Genomic DNA, 22,953 nt, shown 5'->3' with positions numbered 1-22,953 from the left:
TTTGTTTCGTTTTTCTCTATTTTTCCATACAAATACAACAGAAATATATGTGATTGCAGAGGTCATTACAGGCAGTTATAGTCCATCACATATGATTGACAATGACGAGAATGGCATCGATACAAATAACACAGTCCATCACATATATCACAAGTCCAATACATAACACGAGTCCGATACATAACACAAGTCCATCACATAGAATATAGTCCACATATGTCACAAGTCCGAAACATAACACTAGTCCATAAAACAGAATATAGTCCGATACGTATAATAAGTCCAATACACTAGTACTACAAGGCACTCACTGTAGCTAAAACCATCGGCAACCTGTCTCAACTCGGCACTCATGGACGAATCAGTTTGGCCCTGCAAGCGTATGCAGGATAGGTTGGTTAACACGTATAGCATGATACGGCGCCACTCTTCATGGTTCAAGGTCTTGTACCTCGCATCACTTGCACTTCCAAGTTGTCCTCGGAAGATGCTGAGACTCGATTCATTATCGCCGGCATTGTAACGAGGGGGTGGATTATGCACGCTAGGAATATTGTCACCATAGTATGTGGTTGTGAAGTTTGACACCTCCTCCAAAATATATGACTCGTCAATAGAAGCTTCAATTTTACATTTATTTTTGCATTTCGTTCGAAGGACCTTCAGACATCTCTCAATTGGATAGCACCAACGGTACTGCACAGGCCCCCCATCCGTGCTTCATACGGAAGATGTAGAAGCAAATGCTGCATCGGATTGAAGAAGGCGGGTGGAAAGATCTTCTCCAGCTTACATAGCAACACAGGGGCCACTTTTTCCATGTCCGAAATAACAACCCGAGATAACTCCTTAGCACACAGCTGGCGGAAGAAATTGCTCAACTCTGCCAACACTCGCCATATATTATCAGGGAGATAGCCTCGAACCATCACAGGAAGAAGCCGCTCAATCCATATGTGGTAGTCATGACTCTTCAGCCCGTTGATTCGCATCGTAGCCAAATTAACTCCCCTCCTCAGATTTGCTGCATACCCATCTGGAAATTGTAACTTTTGGATCCACTCTAGTGCTTCCTTTTTTTGGGGCCTCGTTAGGACGAAATCCGCCGGAGTCTTCCTCCATTGTCTCCCTGGTCTCGGAGTCTTCATTTCGTATCTTGGTCTATCACACAAGGTTGCCAGATCCACTCGAGCCTTGATGTTGTCCTTCTTCTTATCTCGCCCCAATTCTTTTCAGTGTGCATGGCATCAATATTGTGTGGAAGGAGAAGATCATTAATATAGGGAAGCCTCCACAAGCCAGAGACCTGAGTCCAAGAATGTTCTTCGCCATATCCCACAAAACCACCTGCATCATTGACCTGGAGAGCATCTATCTGAGCATGAAGCACGGCACCCATCAGCATCTGCGGTGCAGATTCTGTAACTACGACACCTTTTGTGAAGTTCTTAATGTCTCTTCTAAATGGATGGTCAGCAGGAAGGAATTGTCAATGTTTGTCAAACGACGAATACTTGCTCCCCTTTCTCAACCAAATGAACTGCAGAGTTGCCTTGAATGTTGGGCATGGAAACTTTCCATGAGTACACCACCCGCAGAAAATGCCATACGCTGGGAGGTCATGCAGAGAGTAGTGGTACCACACATACATTCTGAAGTTTGTCTTTGTCGCTCTATCGTACGTCCACACCCCCTCCTCCCATGCTTTGATCAACTCATCGATTAGAGGCTCCATGTAAACACTCATTTTATTCCCTGGGTGCTCAGGAATAATCAACGACACAAATATGGTTTGTCGTTGAAAGAGAACACCGGGGGGGGGGGGAATTCAAGGGAATAACGAACAGGCCAACATGAGTATGCTGCGGCCATCATACCATAAGGATTGAACCCATCGGTTGCTAGCGCAACACGTACTTTACGAGCTTCTTTAGCTTTCTCATGATGAATCTCATCAAAATGAGTCCATGACTCACCGTCGGAGGGATGCACCATCTTATCTGGGTTGTATCGAACACCTTTTTTTGTGCCATGTCATCTGTTTCGCGGTTTCCTCAGTCATATAGAGTCTTTGGATCCTTTGAATGAACAGAAGGTAACGTACGATTTTCACAGGAATCGTGAGCTGCCTCTTAGGCTGACCGTCACCTGCATCCACCTCCAGGAATCTTGAGGCTTTGCATTTTGGACAGTAAGTTTCAGCCTCGTGCTCTTTCCTAAATAAAATGCACCCATTAGGACAAGAATGTATCTACTCATATGGCATCTTCAGTGCACTAAGGATTTTCGTCGCCTGATACATTGTCTTGGGCAGAATGTGATCTTCCGGAAGAATGCTCCCAAAAACGGTCGACATACTATCAAAGGCGTCTTGGCTCAGGCCAAACTGGGACTTTAAGGCCATAAGGCGTCCAATGTCATCCAGCTGAGAAACCTTTGTTTGGCCGTGAAGAGGTTTCTGTGCCGCCTCCAACATCTCGTAAAACGACTTTGTGCTTGCCTCTGGCTCCTCCTCCTGCGGTCCTTCACCAAAATGTGCCTCCTCATAGTCGTGTAACATGTCCCCAATCCCACCAGCAGCATCACATTCATCGATGCGTTGCCTCACGACCTCGTCCCTCATACGATGGGCTTCACCGTGAAAGATCCACCGGGTATAGTCTGGTGTAAATCCATAATTGACAAGATGTTCGCCCATGACCTTCTTTGTCTTTCGTTTCTGGTTTCCACAACTCTTGCAGGGACACCACATGAATCTCGACCCTTCAGCTTGCGCCCATGCCCCTTCCAAGAACTCGTTAGTCTTCTCAATTCATTCATTGGTCATGCTAGCTCGAGTTACCCGGCCGGTGTACATCTGTAACACGCTAGGTGTCTGCACAGTAATTAAAAAGGTGTTTGCACAGTAATTGTGTATGTTTGCTATGCATCATGTGCTTGAATTACTTAAAAAGGATCTTTTTGTAATTATGAAAGGTTATATGTGTAATTATGATTTTATGCAAGGTCCTTTATATAGTTATTTTTGAATATAGCTTTTGTGGAGGGTGTTTTTGTAAAATTTCAGTGCATTTATTGCATGGTAGCCATTTTTGCTTGTAAGTCTACATTTGAAGTGAAATTGCTTTGAAAAAGACAAATTTCCTAGAATTCAAATTCCTTTCTATGTTTTTAATTTTAGCTCTTGAATCTTTGGTCAAATAAATTTTTGCACAACATCAAAGTTGTAGATCTTGAAAAGTTGAACAACTTTCATGTTGGGCACTTTTCCATTTGAGCTTTGGTTTAAAAGTTATTGCTTGTTTACAGACTAGTCCCTGGAATTTTTGGAAATTGCAAAATCGTCCTTATCCCCATCTCCCACCTCCCTGCTCTGCTTCTTGCCGCCGTCCACCGACAGCGCCACCACCGGCGCCGGGGGAAGCTTTCCCGGCCATTACTCCGCCACGCGCTGGCACCCACGCGTCGCACCGCTCCTCCTCCCTCTCCTGTTGCCTCGCGCTGGAGCTCCCCGGCCGTGCCACGCGTGCCGCCGAGTCCAGAAGCGCCCGCGCCGCCGCCACCTCGCCGTCGCGGTGGAGAGCCCGCTGCAGTGGCCGCCGCACTCTTCTAGCGAGCGCCCGAGCCCTACAAATACCCCAGAAACCGATTCCTACCGCCCTTTTGCTCTCTCCCCGCTCCCACACCGCAGAACACCGCCGCCGCCCCGCTGGAACGCCGGCGAGCTCACCCCGCCGCGGAGCCGCCACCCCAGAACCGCTCCACCCCAATAGCCCCCACCTTTAGCCGCGCCTCATCCTCGCGCAACTCCCAGACCACTTCCCCTCGCCCAATCCTCACCGGAGCACCCTCGCTGTCGCTTGCCTCCGCCGCCGAGCCGCCCTGATCCATCGAGCCGCCGCCTCCGAGCCCCTCCCCGCACCCCAAGACCACCCTGTGGTGCGCCTTGAACCCGTGAAGCTCCCACACCCCTCCACCCTCGCCGCCGGTGAGCCCCTCGCCGGGAAACGGCCGGTCAACCGCCGCCTCCCCTCTCTGACCCGGCCCAGGGACCTCGGGTTGAAAGGAAAGAAAACCCAGGGGGTTATTTGAATAGGCCTAGACTCAGTTGAATAGTGCCTTAGGGACTGCATTGTAATGTTTTTCAGTGAACTTTGAAATTCAATATCAATTCGTAGAAAATTCGTCAAATAGCAAATCTTGATGTTTTAGAATCCTCTTGAAGATATCTATGCAGTAGAACCATAATATGTTAGGCTTTAGTTGCAAGTTTTTGCTGTAGATTTTGATTTGTGTTTCTAGTGCATAAATATTAGTTGTTTTCATCTTTTTCTTAACTACTGCATAAAGCCATGTCTTGCAGTGAAACTTTTATGGTAGTTTACTTATGTAACACTAGCTTTTCTGTAAAAATTTCATGATTAGTTCTCTTGTGTAGCTATTTATTTGATTTAATCCTTGTTTATTAGACTTTATTTATGGTAAATAGTTCCTTTTCTTGTTAAATGCTGAAATTATTCCTGAGTGTTCATCTGGAGTATCTTAGCTTGTCTAGAAAGTTTGAACTTCAGTTCATGGCTAGATCAGGGGCTAAAAATAAATCTTGCTAATCTGTTGTCTATATTGTTTATTTTCTCATATTTATTCCTTTATAGATAAAATCATGAACACTTCGTAGTTGCTAGTTCCTTTCGGTGTCAACCTCCTGTTAAATTTTGAGCTTCTATTTTACTATAGTTTGACCTGTATAATTCAAGATTGTGCTAGGTGTTGCCTGCATGAATGATTTATTGTGATTAAATGGCTACATGTCTTGGCATGATTTTTATAGGGTAGATTACTTTGTTCAGGTTCTGTTTAGTGTATTTTTGGCAGAATTTAATTCTGTTTGTGATTTGAGTTGTTGTTTTATTAGCAATCCATGACTTGCTTGTTATAAGAAACCACCCCCACTTGTTAATGAAATTAGTATAACTTGTTTGTGCTGTTGATCATGATGCCTTGTGTAGTTAAATTTGATATTTAACTACTCTATAAACGATTGCCCATGTGTGATTATAATGTTGTTCTTGCATTACATGTAGACACGACTGCCTTATCGGACGGGACGTACGAACTGATCCCGGAATCTGACGGAGGTGATCTCGAAGTTCAAGTAAACACTGCTGAACTAACTGCAGCCCCGGACCAAAGTTCGGAAGAGCCTAGAGCTGAAATAGTTAGCAACTACCGAGAAGGCAAGCCCCGGACATAACCCATACTTCAAATTAATATCATTTACTGTATTATTTATTTGTGCATTTACAGTTCTTAGGAGTTGAAATGAAACCCTAGATGCATGATCCTAGGTACCCATGTACTGAATACTAGATTTGAGTTCGACTACTTGCTAAGCTTATAGGACCGGTAAAAGTCGAGTGATTGCCTGTCACTCGCGAGCTTTATGGGAATTGTTTGTTTACTTTCTGTTATCAATATAAGGACGACGGACGGGGTTGTGATCGATATCATGACTTTATGTGAGACCCCGTCTATGTTAATGAACTTGCTAAGGTCGCGGTGTGTGGTAGCGTTGGTTAAGTCTTTGAAAGTACTAGCCACATGCCGTCAATATGGTACGCGGCAAGCCTAGTAGCCGATTGGACCGAGGAGTGGATATACCTGACACTCTCTCTTAGGGATAGGTTTTATTTTTATGTTGCGCAACACTGCGACTTCAAGGGACAAGGGTGGACCTCGTAGAAGGGTGGACCTTGGAGCCCTGTAGTCGGGGAGGGTGTTCCTATCCACAAGCCGGAAAGAAAGGTCAACGGTTGTTTGGGAATGACCCGACGGTGTTCCAGACGTGTGTGCTAGGTTATCCTTGCAAGGTTGAATTTCGATTCAGAATCGTCCGCCTCTCACGATGAAATGAGACTGCTTGATCTCTTTGCCACACAGAGTAAGAAGAGCAACAATACTTTAATCAATATTGATGTTTGCTTAGTATTCTACCATGATTGGATAGTAGTTGCTTACATAGAACGGTTAATCAACTAGAACCTTGAAAGCTAAAACTTGAAAGTAAGGACATACTCTTTATTGCTTTTCAGCAAAAGAAAACCAGAGCCTCACAAAGCCTTGCATAGTCTAGCTAAGGTGGGCTGCTTATACCCGTTGGCGGTTAAGTCCTGTTGAGTATTAGAATACTCAGCCTTGTTGAAACCCTTTTTCAGGTATGAGTTTTGAGGATCAGATCGATAGCTTGACCTATCCTTGCTCGTTGCCTCCTGGCTGGTCCATAGAGTGGGATACGTCTTCGGCCGGCAATGACTATGACGAGTGATACCATGCTTGGGCTAGCCTGGTATACTTTTACGACGTGTTGTAGTCGTCGTGTTTTATCGTCCGCTGTTTTAAACTCTGAACTTATACTTATGGCTTGTATAACTGTTTTACTTAAGTTGGCTTTGTAAATAATCGTTTGAACTGGTTTGTAATCTTTACTATGCCTGTATTGTAAAATTGTGGTTGTAATATCTCTGAACTCGCCTTCGTGCGGGGTATGCTTGTTCGATCCAAGAATCGGTGGTTGTATCGGGACGTTACCCGACAGACCAAAAATTGTTCAGTTTGAAGTGCGTTTAAGCTAATGTTGCCTTTATGGTGATGGCCTGCGCACTTGAGCCGGGATAATTTAGGCGGTTCTGCCACAGCTGGTATCAGAGCTGCAAGCGTACACCAGAGGTGTTGGAACCCTAAAAATCGCTTTTCGTGTAAAATTGACCAAAAAGGTGTTTCTGAAAAACTACGTTGGAATCGTTAAGGATTGTGCATAGAACGTAAAGTCCTAGGGAATTTACGGGAATTATTAGGTGGTTATTTATGTATGGTTTATGTTATCTGACTTCCAGCACTTTACATTTTGTTAAACCATACTCACAAGCAATCCTTAATTATTGTAACGACGCACCTACATGAGGTAAGATGGTAAGGATCCTCAATCAGCTGAGGGAGTCTGACCTTCCCGTCGGTGATGCGAGCCGAACGCTGCCCTCAAGCAGTGACTTACTTGAGGTGCTTCCAATATACCGACTATTAGTTGACTATATTGGAAGTAAAGTGTGCTCAGTCAGCTGAGGGAGTCTGATCTTCCCGTCGGCGATGCGAACCGAACGCTGCGCTCAAGTAGTGCCCTACTTGAGCTGCTGCCAATATACCGACCTCGGTCGACTATATTGGGAGTAAAGGAACTTGTGAATACGCCTCTGAGTAGCGTATGCTAACATTGGCCATACGACGGGAATTGTATGGCTGCCGCTTCTATAGTGAGCGGTAATGTTTGGGAACGCTTTCATGAGTGCTGGCTTGAAAGGTTCATTGGATATATATATATATATATATATATATATATATATATATATATATATATATATATATATATATATATATATATATATATATATGTTCTGTCAAGCTTCTGCAGGAACACTAACCGCGATTCGATAAGTTAAGAACGGTTAGAATGTATCGACTAGCTATATAGGGAGAGCCGTATTTATGTATACCACCGTGCTAACCACGTAAGCCCAACGATAGTTGGCAATTGTTTATCTTGTGAGGAACGAACAGGACGTGCATGCATATTTGGTTAATGTTCTAATTGATTCCTAGTCTTTGAAGTTGTTACATGATCTTTTTAAGGAATTCCTAGTATGAATCCTCATAGATAAGTGTTAGTGTGCTTAAACTATAGGTGGATTAGATTTTGATTTTAGGAGCAGGCGTGTTAAATACTTAGATTTTCCTGGATGAAAAAGGTGGTTTTGAGTCATGCCTTCATCCTAAGCCCCATCTTGTTGTTTTAAGGATCTTTTACTTCCTTAGAATCTCAAATGATGAACCAGTACCGATTGTGGTTTATTATTCTTTGAGTTTGGAACCATATCATCTTTTGATTTAGAATCATATTTGTTTTTCCGCAGTCTTCTTAAAGCTTTATTTGAGAAGTCTTGAGATAATCACATTACTCACATTTGAATCCTTTTTGATTCAGATGGCGACTTGTTCCCAGGTCTTTTGGGATGAGGAGGGAAATGCTCATACCGATTGTCAGTACTGGGAGGGTTTTCCTAGGATTCTTTGGGATTCACTTCGTATCTTCCACTACCCAGATCCACCCCAGTACACGGGGCACCAGTTTTCGGAGGATGGAATTAAGAAGAACAGAGTTACAATGACCATTCCTCAGCACCCCACCTTGGAGTGGCCACCGATTGAGATTGAGGTGATTGGGTACCGTCTTGTGGATGCTTTTGAGAAAGCAGCTCTCAACGCTATCACCACTTTTTGTGAGCACCATCCCGAGGAGATAGCAGCATATCCTATTGGTTTGTTTCCAGCAGTTAGTGCTGGCAATGCAGAGTGGCTGTTCAGAGTCACACACTTTGGGCACTTGATTGGAGATGTAGCGGATGAGACTATTGAGGCAGTAGTCAGATATATGAATGCTCAGTCTCACTACCAGATACTCCAGCAGTGACACATGGACCAGGTGATAGACTTGGCCCAGAGTTTTCAGCGAGGCCTTCGTTTGAGGGATACTCAGATTCAGGGACTTCAGGATGCCGTTGCTGGGAGGGATCTAGCCATTGCACAGTTTGAGCATCAGGCTATGGAGCATGGTGCTGAGATAGAGCAGCGCAACATAGTTATTGGTTTTCTTCAGGGGCAGGTGAATGAGCTTCAAGCAGATTGGGTTGATGCTTTAGCACATGTTGGTATGCTCCAGGAGCAACTAGATGCCGCAGCCGAGCCTGCAGCAGCAGAAGAGGACGCGGAGGAGATTGAGGGAGTATCTGACATAGATTCAGAGCACGCACTTGCTGAGCCTAACCCTCAGCCGGATGACTCTTCTTCCGGCGTGCCTCTTCTGTGGGCAACCTCGACGACTTCTAGGCGCCTTAGACTAGTCCTAGATAGTTCGTGTTTTCTCTTGTTGTAGCTTGTACATAGGAAAGAGATGTTGTAAGATAGCCCTAGGGAGGAGTACCACTTGTTGTATTATATGTGGTAAGGGTGAGTGATGTAGGTTGTAAGAAAAATGCTGCTTTGGATGTAATATAAGTAGCGACTACCAGTTTGGAAATCAGGATCTTCCTACTTGCTAAATCTCTTCATTTGTGCATTTTCACGCCGTTTGATGAATGCTAAAGATGTTGCAAATTTTGTGGCATGTGTGCTCATCAAATGTAGCCTGTGGAATCTGTGAGACTAAATTTTAGTCCAATCCCTTCTATGATCTCTGATGTTTAGCAGCATAGCACATAGCAATGAAGAACAAATTGATAGATTATTTTCTTTACCCTTTTCTCTCAGCATTGAATCTTTATACGATGGAGCATGAAGCTATCTAACAGCTGACCAGTTTTGATTTTTGTGGGTGGCACAGTTATGTGTTGTGCATATTGTGCTACACCGCATCTAGTTAAATTTTGCTGATTTTGTTCTATCCAATGTATGATCATTGCACGTGCCATTGATTTCGGAAGCGAGAAATATTTATCTAATGGATGTCTTCCATAATTACAGATGGTTGGTCATACTCGCGGAACGCCTGATGGCTTCGGTTGTGAAGCTGGCAGTGGATCTCAGCAACCACCGCCACCCCCGTCGAATCTGGCCGAGTTAATGGCCATGCAAACAGAGTTGCTTCGCCAGCTAGTCCAAGGGCAACAAAATCAGCCACGCCAACAGTATGGAGGGCGGGAGGCACAACCAGCGGGTTACCAGGAATTCTTTGGTACCCAACCTCCGCTTTTCAGCAAAGCTGATGACCCACTGGACGCCGATGCTTGGCTCCGTACCATCAATTCCAAGTTTGCTTTGTTAGCAGTACCGTGTGTTGATGCAAACAAGGCCCACTTTGCCACTCAGCAACTTCGCGGTCCTGCACGTATATGGTGGGATCATTATTGTGCAATGCAGCCTGCTGAACATATCATATCTTGGGAGGAATTCAGAACTGCCTTCAGATCACATCATATTCTGGATGGACTAATTGAAAGGAAGTTGAATGAGTTCTTGGCTCTAGATCAGGGAACCCGCACTATTCTACAATATGCACAGACCTTCAATCATCTGTGCCAGTATGCGGGCCATCATGCTGATACTGATGCCAAGAAACGTGATCGTTTCCGTCGTGGACTCAATACCAAGCTCAAGGAATGTTTAAACTTGGTTCAGCCCAATACCTTTACTGAGCTGGTTAATATGGCCATTACGCAAGAGGACTGTATTGCTGCACATCGTGCTGAGAAAAAGCGAAAGGCACCAACGGGACCCTCGAGTGCCCAGCCACCGAGGTATCGTCTAGTGCAAAATACTCCACCTAGACCTCCACAGAGAAATGCCCCCGTGGGCAGACATGTCTTTAGGCCGCCTCAACAACCAGGAGGATTCAGACCTCCAGTGCCTCAGCAGCAGCAACAACAGCAGTTTAGTCAAAGGCCGAATGTCCCACAGTTCAATAGTGGGAATGGTAATAATTGATGCTTCAACTGCGGCAGTGCTTCTCATTTTGCCAAGAATTGTCCGCAGCCCAGAAGAAATAATCCAGGGCAAAACTCCAACCAGAACAACAACAAAGGCAAGGGCAAGAGGCAAATGGTGCAAGTCCGGCAAGGGCGAGTTAACTTCACTACTCTTGCAGACCTTCCAGAAGGAGCACCAGTAATGACGGGTACTTTCTCTATCCACAATAAACCCGCAGTCATATTATTTGATTCTGGTGCAACGCATAGTTTTATAAGTGCCAAATTTGGAGCAAGGGTAGGATTGGACTTTTGTCATACTAAGAGATCTTTTATGATAACAACTCCTGGTGGGAAGATAGCTTCCAATCAAATCACTACACATGTACCCCTTAAGTTGGGTAGTAAAGTGATAAAGACAGATTTGATTTTGTTGAATTTAGAAGGCATGGATGTTATTTTGGGCATGGATTGGATGACTAAGCATAAAGTACTGTTAGATATCCCTTCCCGAGCTGTCGAGATAGATTCACCACACCAAGGAGCCACCATACTCTATCTACCACAACGAGAGTGCTTCAACTCTTGTGCATATGCCACAAAAGAATTTAAACTTGAAGATATCCCTATTGTGTGGGAGTATGCAGATGTGTTTCCAGATGATTTGCCTGGAATGCCCCCTGATAGAGATATTGAGTTTGTCATTGAGCTTCAACCCGGTACCGCCCCTATATCTAAGAGGTCGTACCGAATGCCTCCAAATGAGTTAGTAGAATTGAAAGTCCAACTCCAAGACCTTCTTGACAAGGGCTTTATACGTCCAAGTTCTTCACCCTGGGGATGTCCAGCCTTGTTTGTGAAGAAGAAGGACAACAGCTTGAGGCTGTGTGTTGACTATCGACCACTCAATGCGGTCACTATTAAAAATAAGTATCCTCTTCCCCGCATTGATATTCTGTTTGACCAGTTGGCTGGAGCTAAGGTTTTCTCTAAGATTGATCTTCATTCTGGTTACCATCAAATAAAGATCAAGCCTTGTGATATTCCAAAGACTGCCTTCTCTACCAGATATGGACTATATGAATATCTGGTTATGTCTTTTGGCCTTACCAACGCCCCAGCATATTTTATTTACTTGATGAATTCAGTCTTTATGCCAGAGATGGATAAATTCGTCGTGGTTTTCATTGACGATATTTTGATCTACTCTAAGAATGAAGAAGATCATGCTGAGCATTTGCGTATCATTCTTCAACGATTACGGGATCATCATCTTTATGCCAAATTCTCCAAGTGTGAATTTTGGTTGGACAGTGTGAAATTCTTAGGCCACACTATCTCCAGTGATGGTATATCTATTGATCCAACTAAAGTACAAGAAGTGATGGATTGGGAATCTCCTATTTTAGTTCATCAAATTCGCAGTTTTCATGGTTTAGCTGGATATTATCGTCGGTTCATTACTGATTTCTCCAGAATAGCCAAGCCTATGACGGAGTTATTGAAGAAGGGAGTGAAGTTTGCTTGGAATGATAAATGTGAAGAAGCTTTCCAAACTCTCAAAGCACGTTTAACTACTGCTCCAGTATTGGCTACACCGGACAGTACCAAACCTTTTGATGTCTATTGTGATGCTTCGGGTACGGGACTTGGTTGTGTGCTTATGCAGGATAACCGGGTTATTGCCTATGCATCAAGAGCTCTCCGGAATCATGAGAAGAATTATCCAACCCATGATCTGGAGTTAGCAGCTGTCATTCACGCTCTTAAGATTTGGAGACATCATCTTATGGGGACTCACTGTAATATTTACACTGACCATAAGAGCCTCAAATATATCTTCACTCAAGCTGATCTCAACATGAGACAGAGACGCTGGCTAGAGTTGATAAAGGATTATGATCTAGAAGTGCATTATCATCCAGGAAAGGCTAATGTGGTTGCGGATGCACTCAGCCGCAAGTCACAATGCCATTGTCTATCTGTAGAACCATTCAATGAAACTCTATGCCAGGAAATGATGAAATTAAACCTAGAAATGGTACCTCAAGGAAGTTTGAACCATATATCCCTTGAGCCTACACTTCATGATAGCATCATCATGGGGCAATTACATAATGAGGGTATCAAGGTCATCAAGGAAAGTTATCACAAGGAGAAGCAAAGTATAAATGTTTCTGAGTGGATCATAGAGGAGTTCTATGGTTTGAATCTCGACTAGTTGTACCCAAGGATCCTCGGCTTAGAAAGCAAATCCTTGATGAAGCACATCTATCGAAGTTTTCGATTCATCCCGGTGGTACCAAGATGTACCACGATCTTAAACAAAACTTCTGGTGGACTCGAATGAAGAGAGAGATCGCCAGATATGTTTCTGAGTGTGATGTCTGTCAAAGAGTTAAAGCTAGTCATTTGAAAGTAGCTGGTACTCTCCAACCTTTATCTATTCCATCCTGGAAATGTGAGGACATCAGTATGGATTTTATCGTTGGCCTACCCACTACTCCTCATAAGCATGATTCTGTTTGGGTAATCGTTGATAGACTCACCAAGACTGCTCATTTTATTCCAGTACACACCACTTATTCTGCCAAGAGGTACGCAGAGATTTATCTCGATCAGATTGTTCGTTTACATGGAATTCCAAAGACGATTATTTCTGATCGTGGGCCTCAGTTTATTGCATGTTTCTGGGAGCAAATGCAAGAATCCCTTGGAACAAAATTGATTCATAGTTCAGCTTATCATCCACAAACAAATGGGCAAACTGAACGAATCAATCAAATCCTTGAAGACATGTTAAGGGCATGTACTATTCAATATGGCAAGAATTGGGTTAAATGCCTAGCACTGGCAGAGTTTTCATATAATAACAGTTATCAATCCAGCTTGCAATTGGCACCATTTGAAGCATTATACAGTCGAAGGTGTCGAACTCCTTTGAATTGGTCACAAGCTGGAGAACGCAAAATTTTTGGGCCAGATTTAGTCTCTGAGGCAGAGGAGCAAGTCAGAGTTATCCAGGTTAATCTTAAAGTAGCTCAATCAAGACAGAAAAGTTATGCAGACAAAAGAAGAGATCCTTTACAATTTGAGGTAGGGGACTTCGTATATTTGCGAGTATCTCCTACTAAAGGTGTTCAACGCTTTGGCGTAAAAGGGAAATTAGCACCCCGATACATCGGACCATTTGAAATTATCGAAACTTGTGGACCCGTTGCCTACCGACTTCGTCTTCCATCTCAGTTTGCTGCCATTCATGATGTCTTCCATGTATCACAACTCCAGAAGTGCACCAGGGTACCTACTGAGATCCTTGAACCACAGGATATCGAGATTGAATCCGATCTCTCTTATAAGGAGTATCCGATCAAGATTCTTGACACCAAAGAAAGAAGTACTAGAAGGGAGAAAGTTAAAATGTACAAAATCCAGTGGAATCAGCATACTGTAGAAGAAGCTACTTGGGAGACTGAAAATTTTCTCCAAAGAAACTTTCCCGACTTTCTTAGAACCAATCCAGGTACCAATTCTTTGCATCCTTTTCTTCCTGTAATCTCGGGACGAGATTCCTTTTAGGGGGGAAGGCTGTAACACCCTAGGTGTCTGCACAGTAATTGAAAAGGTGTTTGCACAGTAATTGTGTATGTTTGCTATGCATCATGTGCTTGAATTACTTAAAAAGGATCTTTTTGTAATTATGAAAGGTTATATGTGTAATTACGATTTTATGCAAGGTCCTTTATATAGTTATTTTTGAATATAGCTTTTGTGGAGGGTGTTTTTGTAAAATTTCAGTGCATTTAATGCATGGTAGCCATTTTTGCTTGTAAGTCTACATTTGAAGTGAAATTGCTTTGAAAAAGACAAATTTCCTAGAATTCAAATTCCTTTCTATGTTTTTAATTTTAGCTCTTGAATCTTTGGTCAAATAAAATTTTGCACAACATCAAAGTTGTAGATCTTGAAAAGTTGAATAACTTTCATGTTGGGCACTTTTCCATTTGAGCTTTGGTTTAAAAGTTATTGCTTGTTTACAGACTAGTCCCTGGAATTTTTGGAAATTGCAAAATCATCCTTATCCCCATCTTCCACCTCCCTGCTCTGCTTCTCGCCGCCATCCACCGACAGCTCCACCGCCGGCGCCGGGGAAAGCTTTCCCGGCCATTACTCCGCCTCGCGCTGGCACCCACGCGTCGCACCGCTCCTCCTCCCCCTCCTGTTGCCTCGCGCTGGAGCTCCCCGGCCGTGCCACGCGCGCCGCCGAGTCCAGAAGCGCCCGCGCCGCCGCCACCTCGCCGTCGCGGTGGAGAGCCCGCTGCAGTGGCTGCCGCACTCTTCTAGCGTGCGCCCGAGCCCTACAAATACCCCAGAAACCGATTCCTACCGCCCTTTTGCTCTCTCCCCGCTCCCACACCGCAGAACACCGCCGCCGCCCCGCTGGAACGCCGGCGAGCTCACCCCGCCGCGGAGCCTCCACCCCAGAACCGCTCCACCCCAATAGCCCCCACCTTTAGCCGCGCCTCATCCTCGCGCAACTCCCAGACCGCTTCCCCTCGCCCAATCCTCACCGGAGCACCCTCGCCGTCGCTTGCCTCCGCCGCCGAGCCGCCCTGCTCCGTCGAGCCGCCACCTCCGAGCCCCTCCCCGCACCCCAAGACCACCCTGTGGTGTGCCTTGAACCCGTGAAGCTCCCACACCCCTCCACCCTCGCCGCCGGTGAGCCCCTCGCCGGGAAACGGCCGGTCAACCGCCGCCTCCCCTCTCTGACCCGGCCCAGGGACCTCGGGTTGAAAGGAAAGAAAACCCAGGGGGTTTTTGAATAGGCCTAGACTCAGTTGAATAGTGCCTTAGGGACTGCTTTGTAATGTTTTTCACTGAACTTTGAAATTCAATATCAATTCGTAGAAAATTTGTAAAATAGCAAATCTTGATGTTTTAGAATCCTCTTGAAGATATCTATGCAGTAGAACCATAATATGTTAGGCTTTAGTTGCAAGTTTTTGCTGTAGATTTTGATTTGTGTTTCTAGTGCATAAATATTAGTTGTTTTCATCTTTTTCTTAACTACTGCATAAAGCCATGTCTTGCAGTAAAACTTTTATGGTAGTTTACATATGTAACACTAGCTTTTCTGTAAAAATTTCATGATTAGTTCTCTTGTGTAGCTATTTATTTGATTTAATCCTTGTTTATTAGACTTTATTTATGGTAAATAGTTTCTGTTCTTGTTAAATCCTGAAATTATTCCTGAGTGTACATCTTGAGTATCTTAGCTTGTCTAGGAAGTTTGAACTTCAGTTCTTGGCTAGATCAGGGGCTAAAAATAAATCTTACTAATCTGTTGTCTGTTTTGTTTATTTTCTCATATTTATTCCTTTATAGATAAAATCATGAAAACTTCGCAGTTGCTAGTTCTTTTTGGTGTCAACCTCCTGTTAAATTTTGAGCTTCTATTTTACTATAGTTTGACCTGTATAATTCAAGCTTGTGCTAGGTGTTGCCTGCATGAATGATTTATTGTGATTAAATGGCTACATGTCTTGGCATGATTTTTACAGGGTAGATTACTTTGTTCAGGTTCTGTTTAGTGTAGTTTTGGCAGAATTTAATTCTGTTTGTGATTTGAGTTGTTGTTTTATTAGCAATCCATGACTTGCTTGTTATAAGAAACCACCCCCACTTGTTAATGAAATTAGTATAACTTGTTTGTGTTGTTGATCATGATGCCTTGTGTAGTTAAATTTGATATTTAACTACTCTATAAACGATTGCCCATGTGTGATTATAATGTTGTTCTTGCATTACATATAGACACGACTGCCTTATCGGACGGGACGTAAGAGCTGATCCCGGAATCTGACGGAGGTGATCTCGAAGTTCAAGTAAACACTACTGAACTAACTGCAGCCCCGGACCAAAGTTCGGAAGAGCCTAGAGCTGAAATAGTTAGCAACTACCGAGAAGGCAAGCCCCGGACATAACCCATACTTCAAATTAATATCATTTACTGTATTATTTATTTGTGCATTTACAGTTCTTAGGAGTTGAAATGAAACCCTAGATGCATGATCCTAGGTACCCATGTACTGAATACTAGATTTGAGTTCGACTACTTGTTAAGCTTATAGGACCGGTAAAAGTCGAGTGATTGCCTGTCACTCGCGAGCTTTATAGGAATTGTTTGTTTACTTTCTGTTATCAATATAAGGACGACGGACGGGGTTGTGATCGATATCATGACTTTATGTGAGACCCCGTCTATGTTAATGAACTTGCTAAGGTCGCGGTGTGTGGTAGCGTTGGTTAAGTCTTTGAAAGTACTAGCCACATGCCGTCAATATGGTACGCGGCAAGCCTAGTAGCCGATTGGACCGAGGAGTGGATATACCTGACACTCTCTCTTAGGGATAGGTTTTATTTTTATGTTGCGCAACACTGCGACTTCAAGGGACAAGGGTGGACCTCGTAGAAGGGTGGACCTTGGAGCCCTGTAGTCGGGGAGGGTGTTCCTATCCACAAGCCGGAAAGAAAGGTCAACGGTTGTTTGGGAATGACCCGACGGTGTTCCAGACGTGTGTGCTAGGTTATCCTTGCAAGGTTGAATTTCGATTCAGAATCGTCCGCCTCTCATGATGAAATGAGACTGCTTGATCTCTTTGCCACACAGAGTAAGAAGAGCAACAATACTTTAATCAATATTGATGTTTGCTTAGTATTCTACCATGATTGGATAGTAGTTGCTTACATAGAACGGTTAATCAACTAGAACCTTGAAAGCTAAAACTTGAAAGTAAGGACATACTCTTTATTGCTTTTCAGCAAAAGAAAACCAGAGCCTCACAAAGCCTTGCATAGTCTAGCTAAGGTGGGCTGCTTATACCCGTTGGTGGTTAAGTCCTACTGAGTATTAGAATACTCAGCCTTGTTGTTGAAACCCTTTTTCAGGTATGAGTTTTGAGGATCAGATCGCTAGCTTGACCTATCCTTGCTCGTTGCCTCCTGGCTGGTCCGTAGAGTGGGATACGTCTTCGGCCGGCATTGACTATGACGAGTGATACCATGTTTGGGCTAGCCTGGTATACTTTTACGACGTGTTGTAGTCGTCGTGTTTTATCGTCCGCTGTTTTAAACTCTGAACTTATACTTATGGCTTGTATAACTGTTTTACTTAAGTTGGCTTTGTAAATAATCGTTTGAACTGGTTTGTAATCTTTACTATGCCTGTGTTGTAAAATTGTGGTTGTAATATCTCTGAACTCGCCTTCGTGCGGGGTATGCTTGTTCGATCCAAGAATCGATGGTTGTATCGGGACGTTACCCGACAGACCAAAAATTGTTCAGTTTGAAGTGCGTTTAAGCTAATGTTACCTTTATGGTGATGGCCTGCGCACTTGAGCCGGGATAATTTAGGCGGTTCTGCCACAACATCCACTCACGGTTTATCTTCCAAGATATCAGCGACTACTATCAAATTTAAATGCATGTAGACGTTCGGCTTAGACTCTAGTAGGTAAAGATAGGTCTTAATCCCACCTGACTATGCGTAGATGAGGTCAGTTTATATGATCCACTCCTATCCAAGACAGAATTTCGGCAGCACCTCCCAACTGTTCTCCAGATACACATCCCGGAAGGGAGATTGTGTATCCGGAGAACAATGGAGAGATGTTGCCAAGATTCTGTCTCGGATGTGAGCGGACCATGGAAACTAACCCCATCTACGCATCATCGGGCTATCCAAATAACGTGGACAATTCGAAACAGATACAGCCATAGATATGTAAAAATCTGCATATTTCGAACCATATCTATTTCGAACAGGAGACGCCTAACTGGGTTACGAGAACTACGAATAGAATACGAAAACAAAGTCTTGTACACGTGCTCACCTACGGGCTCGACGGTCGGTGCTGCTCGACGACGGCTTGCGGCCAAGTGAACGAGTCGACGACGGTGAATCAACCTCCCTTGTCAACAAAAGAAAAAAGGGTGTCAAATTAGTGTCAACAAAAGAAATCAAGCACTGGCAGAAAGAAATTAACCTGTTTTGCATTTGCATTTGGTCACCGCAATTTTGCATTGCAATTGTTTCTACTGTCAAGTACTACACTTGAAAAGTTATTTATTTTCTTGCAGTTAAGTTCTTGCGATTTATAGTGTAGACATCTACTGCTAATATTTTGCTGTTCACTTAAGAAATCCTGTTGTGTTGTAGCCTTCCAAGGGAAACCCTATCTGTGGGGAGTGTTCAGGCGCAGGTCATGCAAGAGCAAAGCAGCTAGTCAAGTGAAACAAAAGGTTTCTACATCACATGCTGCGAAGAGAAAGGACCAGTGCCACGGTTTCTACATCACATTGCAGTACATTATCTCACTAAAATAAACATAGCATATATATTTGAAGATCTCTAATTTGACAACACTAATGCAAAATCCTAGCATTATCTCATTCTACTTACCTTGTTCCTCAGCGGCAGTCCGCAGCGGCAGTGGCGGCGGCGGAGGGTGCCGGCGGTGGCAGCGGAGTGTGTCGTCGCGGCGCTGCAGAGCCGAGCTCACGCGGCTGCCATGGCGGGCTGGGTTTGCCGAGCTCACGCGGCGGGCGGGGCCGGCGTCGAGGTGCCGCGGGCGGGGCAGGCGTCGAGGTGCTGCGGCGTGGAGGCGCCGGGCGGGCGGGGGCAGGCGTCGAGGTGCCGCGGCGTGGAGGCGCCGGGCGGGCGGGGGCAGGCGTCGAGGTGCCGCGGCGTGGAGGCGCCGGGCGGGCGGGGGCAGGCGTCGAGGTGCCACGGCGTGGAGGCGCCGGGCGGGCGGGGCAGAGCCGATCTCACGAGGCGGCGTCTCTCCGGCGTGGAGGTGTTGGGCCCGCGGTGGCACGACGTCGGAGCGGCGTGGAGGTGGCGCGGGCGGGGTCGGCGTCGAGGCGGCGTCAATCCGGCCTGGAGGTGGCGTGCCAGCCGCGGAATGTGGCGTGGGCGGGGCCGGCGTGGACGCGGCGGGGCGGGGCGGCGCCGCAGCGGGCCGACGCCGCTCTGGCGGGGTGGCGCGGCTGCGTGCAGGTGGCGCGGTGGCATGGTGGCGTGCAGGTGGCACGGCGGCGCGGTGGCGTGGAGCTGGCGGGGCGGCGCTGCGACGCGGCGGCGAGGAGGTGGAGTGACTGTCAGCATTGTGTGTGTGTGTGTTGTGTGTCCGTGTGTGCGTTGTGCGGCTAAGTGGGGGGGGGACGGCGTATGCCGAGTGCTAGATCTAGTACTCGGCATATGCGGGGTTTGCCGAGTGCTAGTGATGCGGCACTCGGCATACTCAGGGTTTGCCGAGTGTCACAGATATGGCACTCGGCAAACATTTTTTGTTTTCTGATTTAAATTCTAGTACTTTCGATTCAAAATTTGAAATCACGAATTTCTTTTAATATAATTCGAAATTTAATTATCAAATGTACTCAACAAATCTTATTTCATGTGTCCATAAAAAATATTCCATTATTTCAATCACTAATAACTAAATGTCAAATTATAGGAACTAATTCTCTACATTTGCCAAAAAAATTGAAAAAATATTTACCTAATCAGAAAAATAACCAAAATTTAACACGAACCAGTTCATGATGTCTATTGCCTATACAAAAAATTTCACATGCTTCAACGAAGAAAATTACATTATTTCATGCACTATTAGTTTAAATTCAAGTTACATCACTATAAATACTATAGATGGAAAAAATTCGCGAAATTATCAAATGGATTCAGAAAATTACCAAAATTTAACATTACACAATCCATCATGTCTATTAGCTATAAAAAAATTTATGAAGTGAAACCCCAATTCGAACGTCACTCTGAATCATAATCTCAAAGAATACATCTCGGTTCTATGAAACTTCTTCGGAGATACTTCGTTTCGTAAGAGATATACGTGACAACTTTTACAAAACCTTCTCAATTTTTTTCTATAGACTCCCTGTATGTTATCATGATATCATAACAAATTTTATGGACTTTGACTACTTTTGATTTTTGTAGAATTTAAAATCTATTCGTCAACATCTCATTCTGTCCCGTTTCGTGATCAAGATGTTCAAATTTTCCTTTCAATTGATTGACAATGTCTCAAAATTGGACTAAATAACATGAATATAATTTTTTTCATTCATTATACTATATTATTCGAATCAATTACGGCTCCAATTTGAATTATCCAAAAATAGCATTTTAATGAAACAAATTAATAACATATACGGAACTTATACAGAAATATACCAAATTTCGATATGTTGTACCTTGACTAGTATAATAACAGAACAAAAAGTTTGGAAGGTAGAAGCTAAAGTTTTTTTTAGTTTGCCGAGTGCCTTGACTCTGACACTCGGCAAAATCGTAATATGCCGATTGCCGTGAACCTGACACTCGGCAAAGGAGCACATTTGCCGAGTGCTTGAGTTAAGGCACACGGGAAACACTACTTCCGTAACGGCGTTGGGACGGTGTTGGATCACATGGCGGGCGCGTGCTATCTTTGCCGAGTGCTACAAACACGGCACTCGGCAAAAGCCAATTTTACCGTGTGTTTGCGTTCCAGCACTCGGCAAAAGGTAAATTTGCCGAGTGTCAAAATGTTGCCGAGTGTTTTCTGGATAACACTCGGTATATTCCCTGGTTGCCGAGTGCTCGACTTTTGGCACTCGGCAAAGCGGTCGGCACTCGGCAACAATAGGGTTTCCGGTAGTGAGGAAAGGAGGCATTCCAAAGAGCCCTAAGTGATTCCTAATGTCAAAGTTCACAAGATAACGAAATACACAAGTCAACATCTGTTTCAAGTCAATGAGGTATAAATACTAAAATAAAGAGCAAAATACAGTTGCAAGCTGAAGCATACCATGCATGATGCTGAATGGACTTAGTTGCAAATTGAAGCACATTATTGTGCTGAATGAATGTAACTAGTTGCAAGTTGAAGCATATTATTGTGCTGATTATTGCAAGAATGAACTGAAATCATGGCAAATTTACATGATAGTTTAACACGCAGGGCTGAAACTATAGCTTTTCATGTCTCTTTTTCTATCCATACAAATAGTCTTGCAGCATATTCATTCTTTTAAATAACAAAATCAATTCCAGCCTTTACATCATGGGATGCACTCAGCCCTATTACTAAGTGTTCTGAAGCCAGTTAAAGTTTCTTACCTGATGTTCTGGCCGAGTTTCATCATAAGGTACATTTAGCCTTTCCTTCAATTTTTGCAATCTCTGTTCCTGAGTATTTAACAAAAGGTTGTTTCAGTTGCAAGAAGAGAAGAAATTTGATATGAACATTATATGTACTCTCTATATATCATTTCCTACAACGAGAGAAGAGACCATCCAGAATCCTCTAAGGGCGCATGTATTTTGCCTAAACACATTTTAGTGATGGCAGAAAATCTGTACCTGAAGAGGGGTCAGATCAAGCACTAACTTCTCTGCACTGACTTGTCGCCTTTTGCCTGAGCTGTTGAAGAGCCCTCCAAACCATGTCTTATTTCCAACCATACTACCATCAACTGCAATGAAGTTATTCATGGAGCAATTGAAAGGATCAGTACACTACAATAGTTACTAGTACTATCGAAACATATATCCAATAATGTTCATAAATAATGTGACACGCTACCGACACAAAATGTGTTTGGAAGAATCACTAATAATTTCCCTAAGACACAAGCAATCTTTCATGCTTAAACATATGAAGTAATAATATCCAAAATTAGAGATTGTGTATTATTGGGAAGGAAATTAAATGATGTACATCACATAGCTATCACGTCAGGTAATTCAGCAAGATGGCAACAGATGTGTGTCAATAAATATTAGTGATTTGTATGAACAATATACTATTGGAACACCAAAACTAAAATGGATTTGTGCATTAAGAAGAATTATGTGCTTCAATCTTCCTCAATATGGCCTGCTTCTATGCAAACTTCCATCACAAACATTGACATGCAGCGTACATAAATGGATCGGAAAATGCATTGACATTTGCAGAAATGATGATAACCGAAGAATTGTACATTGGCATATGAGCCTGCAGTTGTGATGTACATGTACATACTCTAACTCATATACGCCGTGGGAGGGAAGGCTTGGGAGCAATTGGATAACATGGAGCTGACACGTGTCTCGGTGGACAGCCCGATGCTGGCTCTGGAATTTGTCCCCGCCGGTTCACGCACGTGGCCGCTTCCCGTCCACGAGACGTCACCGTCTCCAATGCGCCGACTCCGGTCCTTTGTTGGGCCCACGCCACGCCGCGCACCCCCTCGTGGCTCCCACCCGCTATCTCTTTCGTTCGCCTTTTTCTCCACGGAGGCGCCGGAGGAGGGTGGGGAGAGCTGGGCTTCAGTGGAGTTGAGAGCTACGGTGGACGAGGAGGAGGTCCAGCGCTGGTGCGTCGGCCGGCGG

The 22,953-nt window shown here is 44.2% G+C and overlaps 1 protein-coding gene across 1 annotated transcript in view; it reads right to left on the bottom strand.

Annotated features, from left to right (window-relative positions):
• The window catches only part of LOC120643031 (ELMO domain-containing protein A-like), a 33,640-nt gene extending 11,599 nt beyond the window's left edge, over nt 1-22,041 (bottom strand). The window contains exons 1-3 of the mRNA XM_039919571.1: nt 21,940-22,041; nt 21,697-21,765; nt 21,219-21,273 (exon numbers count right to left, since the gene is read on the bottom strand). Of these exons, the coding sequence (XP_039775505.1) occupies nt 21,219-21,273; nt 21,697-21,765; nt 21,940-22,041 (226 nt within the window). The remainder of the gene's footprint in view (nt 1-21,218; nt 21,274-21,696; nt 21,766-21,939) is intronic.
• Between the last annotated feature and the right edge of the window lie 912 nt (nt 22,042-22,953).

The sequence above is a fragment of the Panicum virgatum genome, chromosome 7K (genome assembly GCF_016808335.1).
Source record: "Panicum virgatum strain AP13 chromosome 7K, P.virgatum_v5, whole genome shotgun sequence".
Classification (NCBI taxonomy): Eukaryota; Viridiplantae; Streptophyta; class Magnoliopsida; order Poales; family Poaceae; genus Panicum; species Panicum virgatum.
Note: the sequence above shows the minus strand (reverse complement) of the source record. Positions and strands in the feature narration are given on the sequence as shown.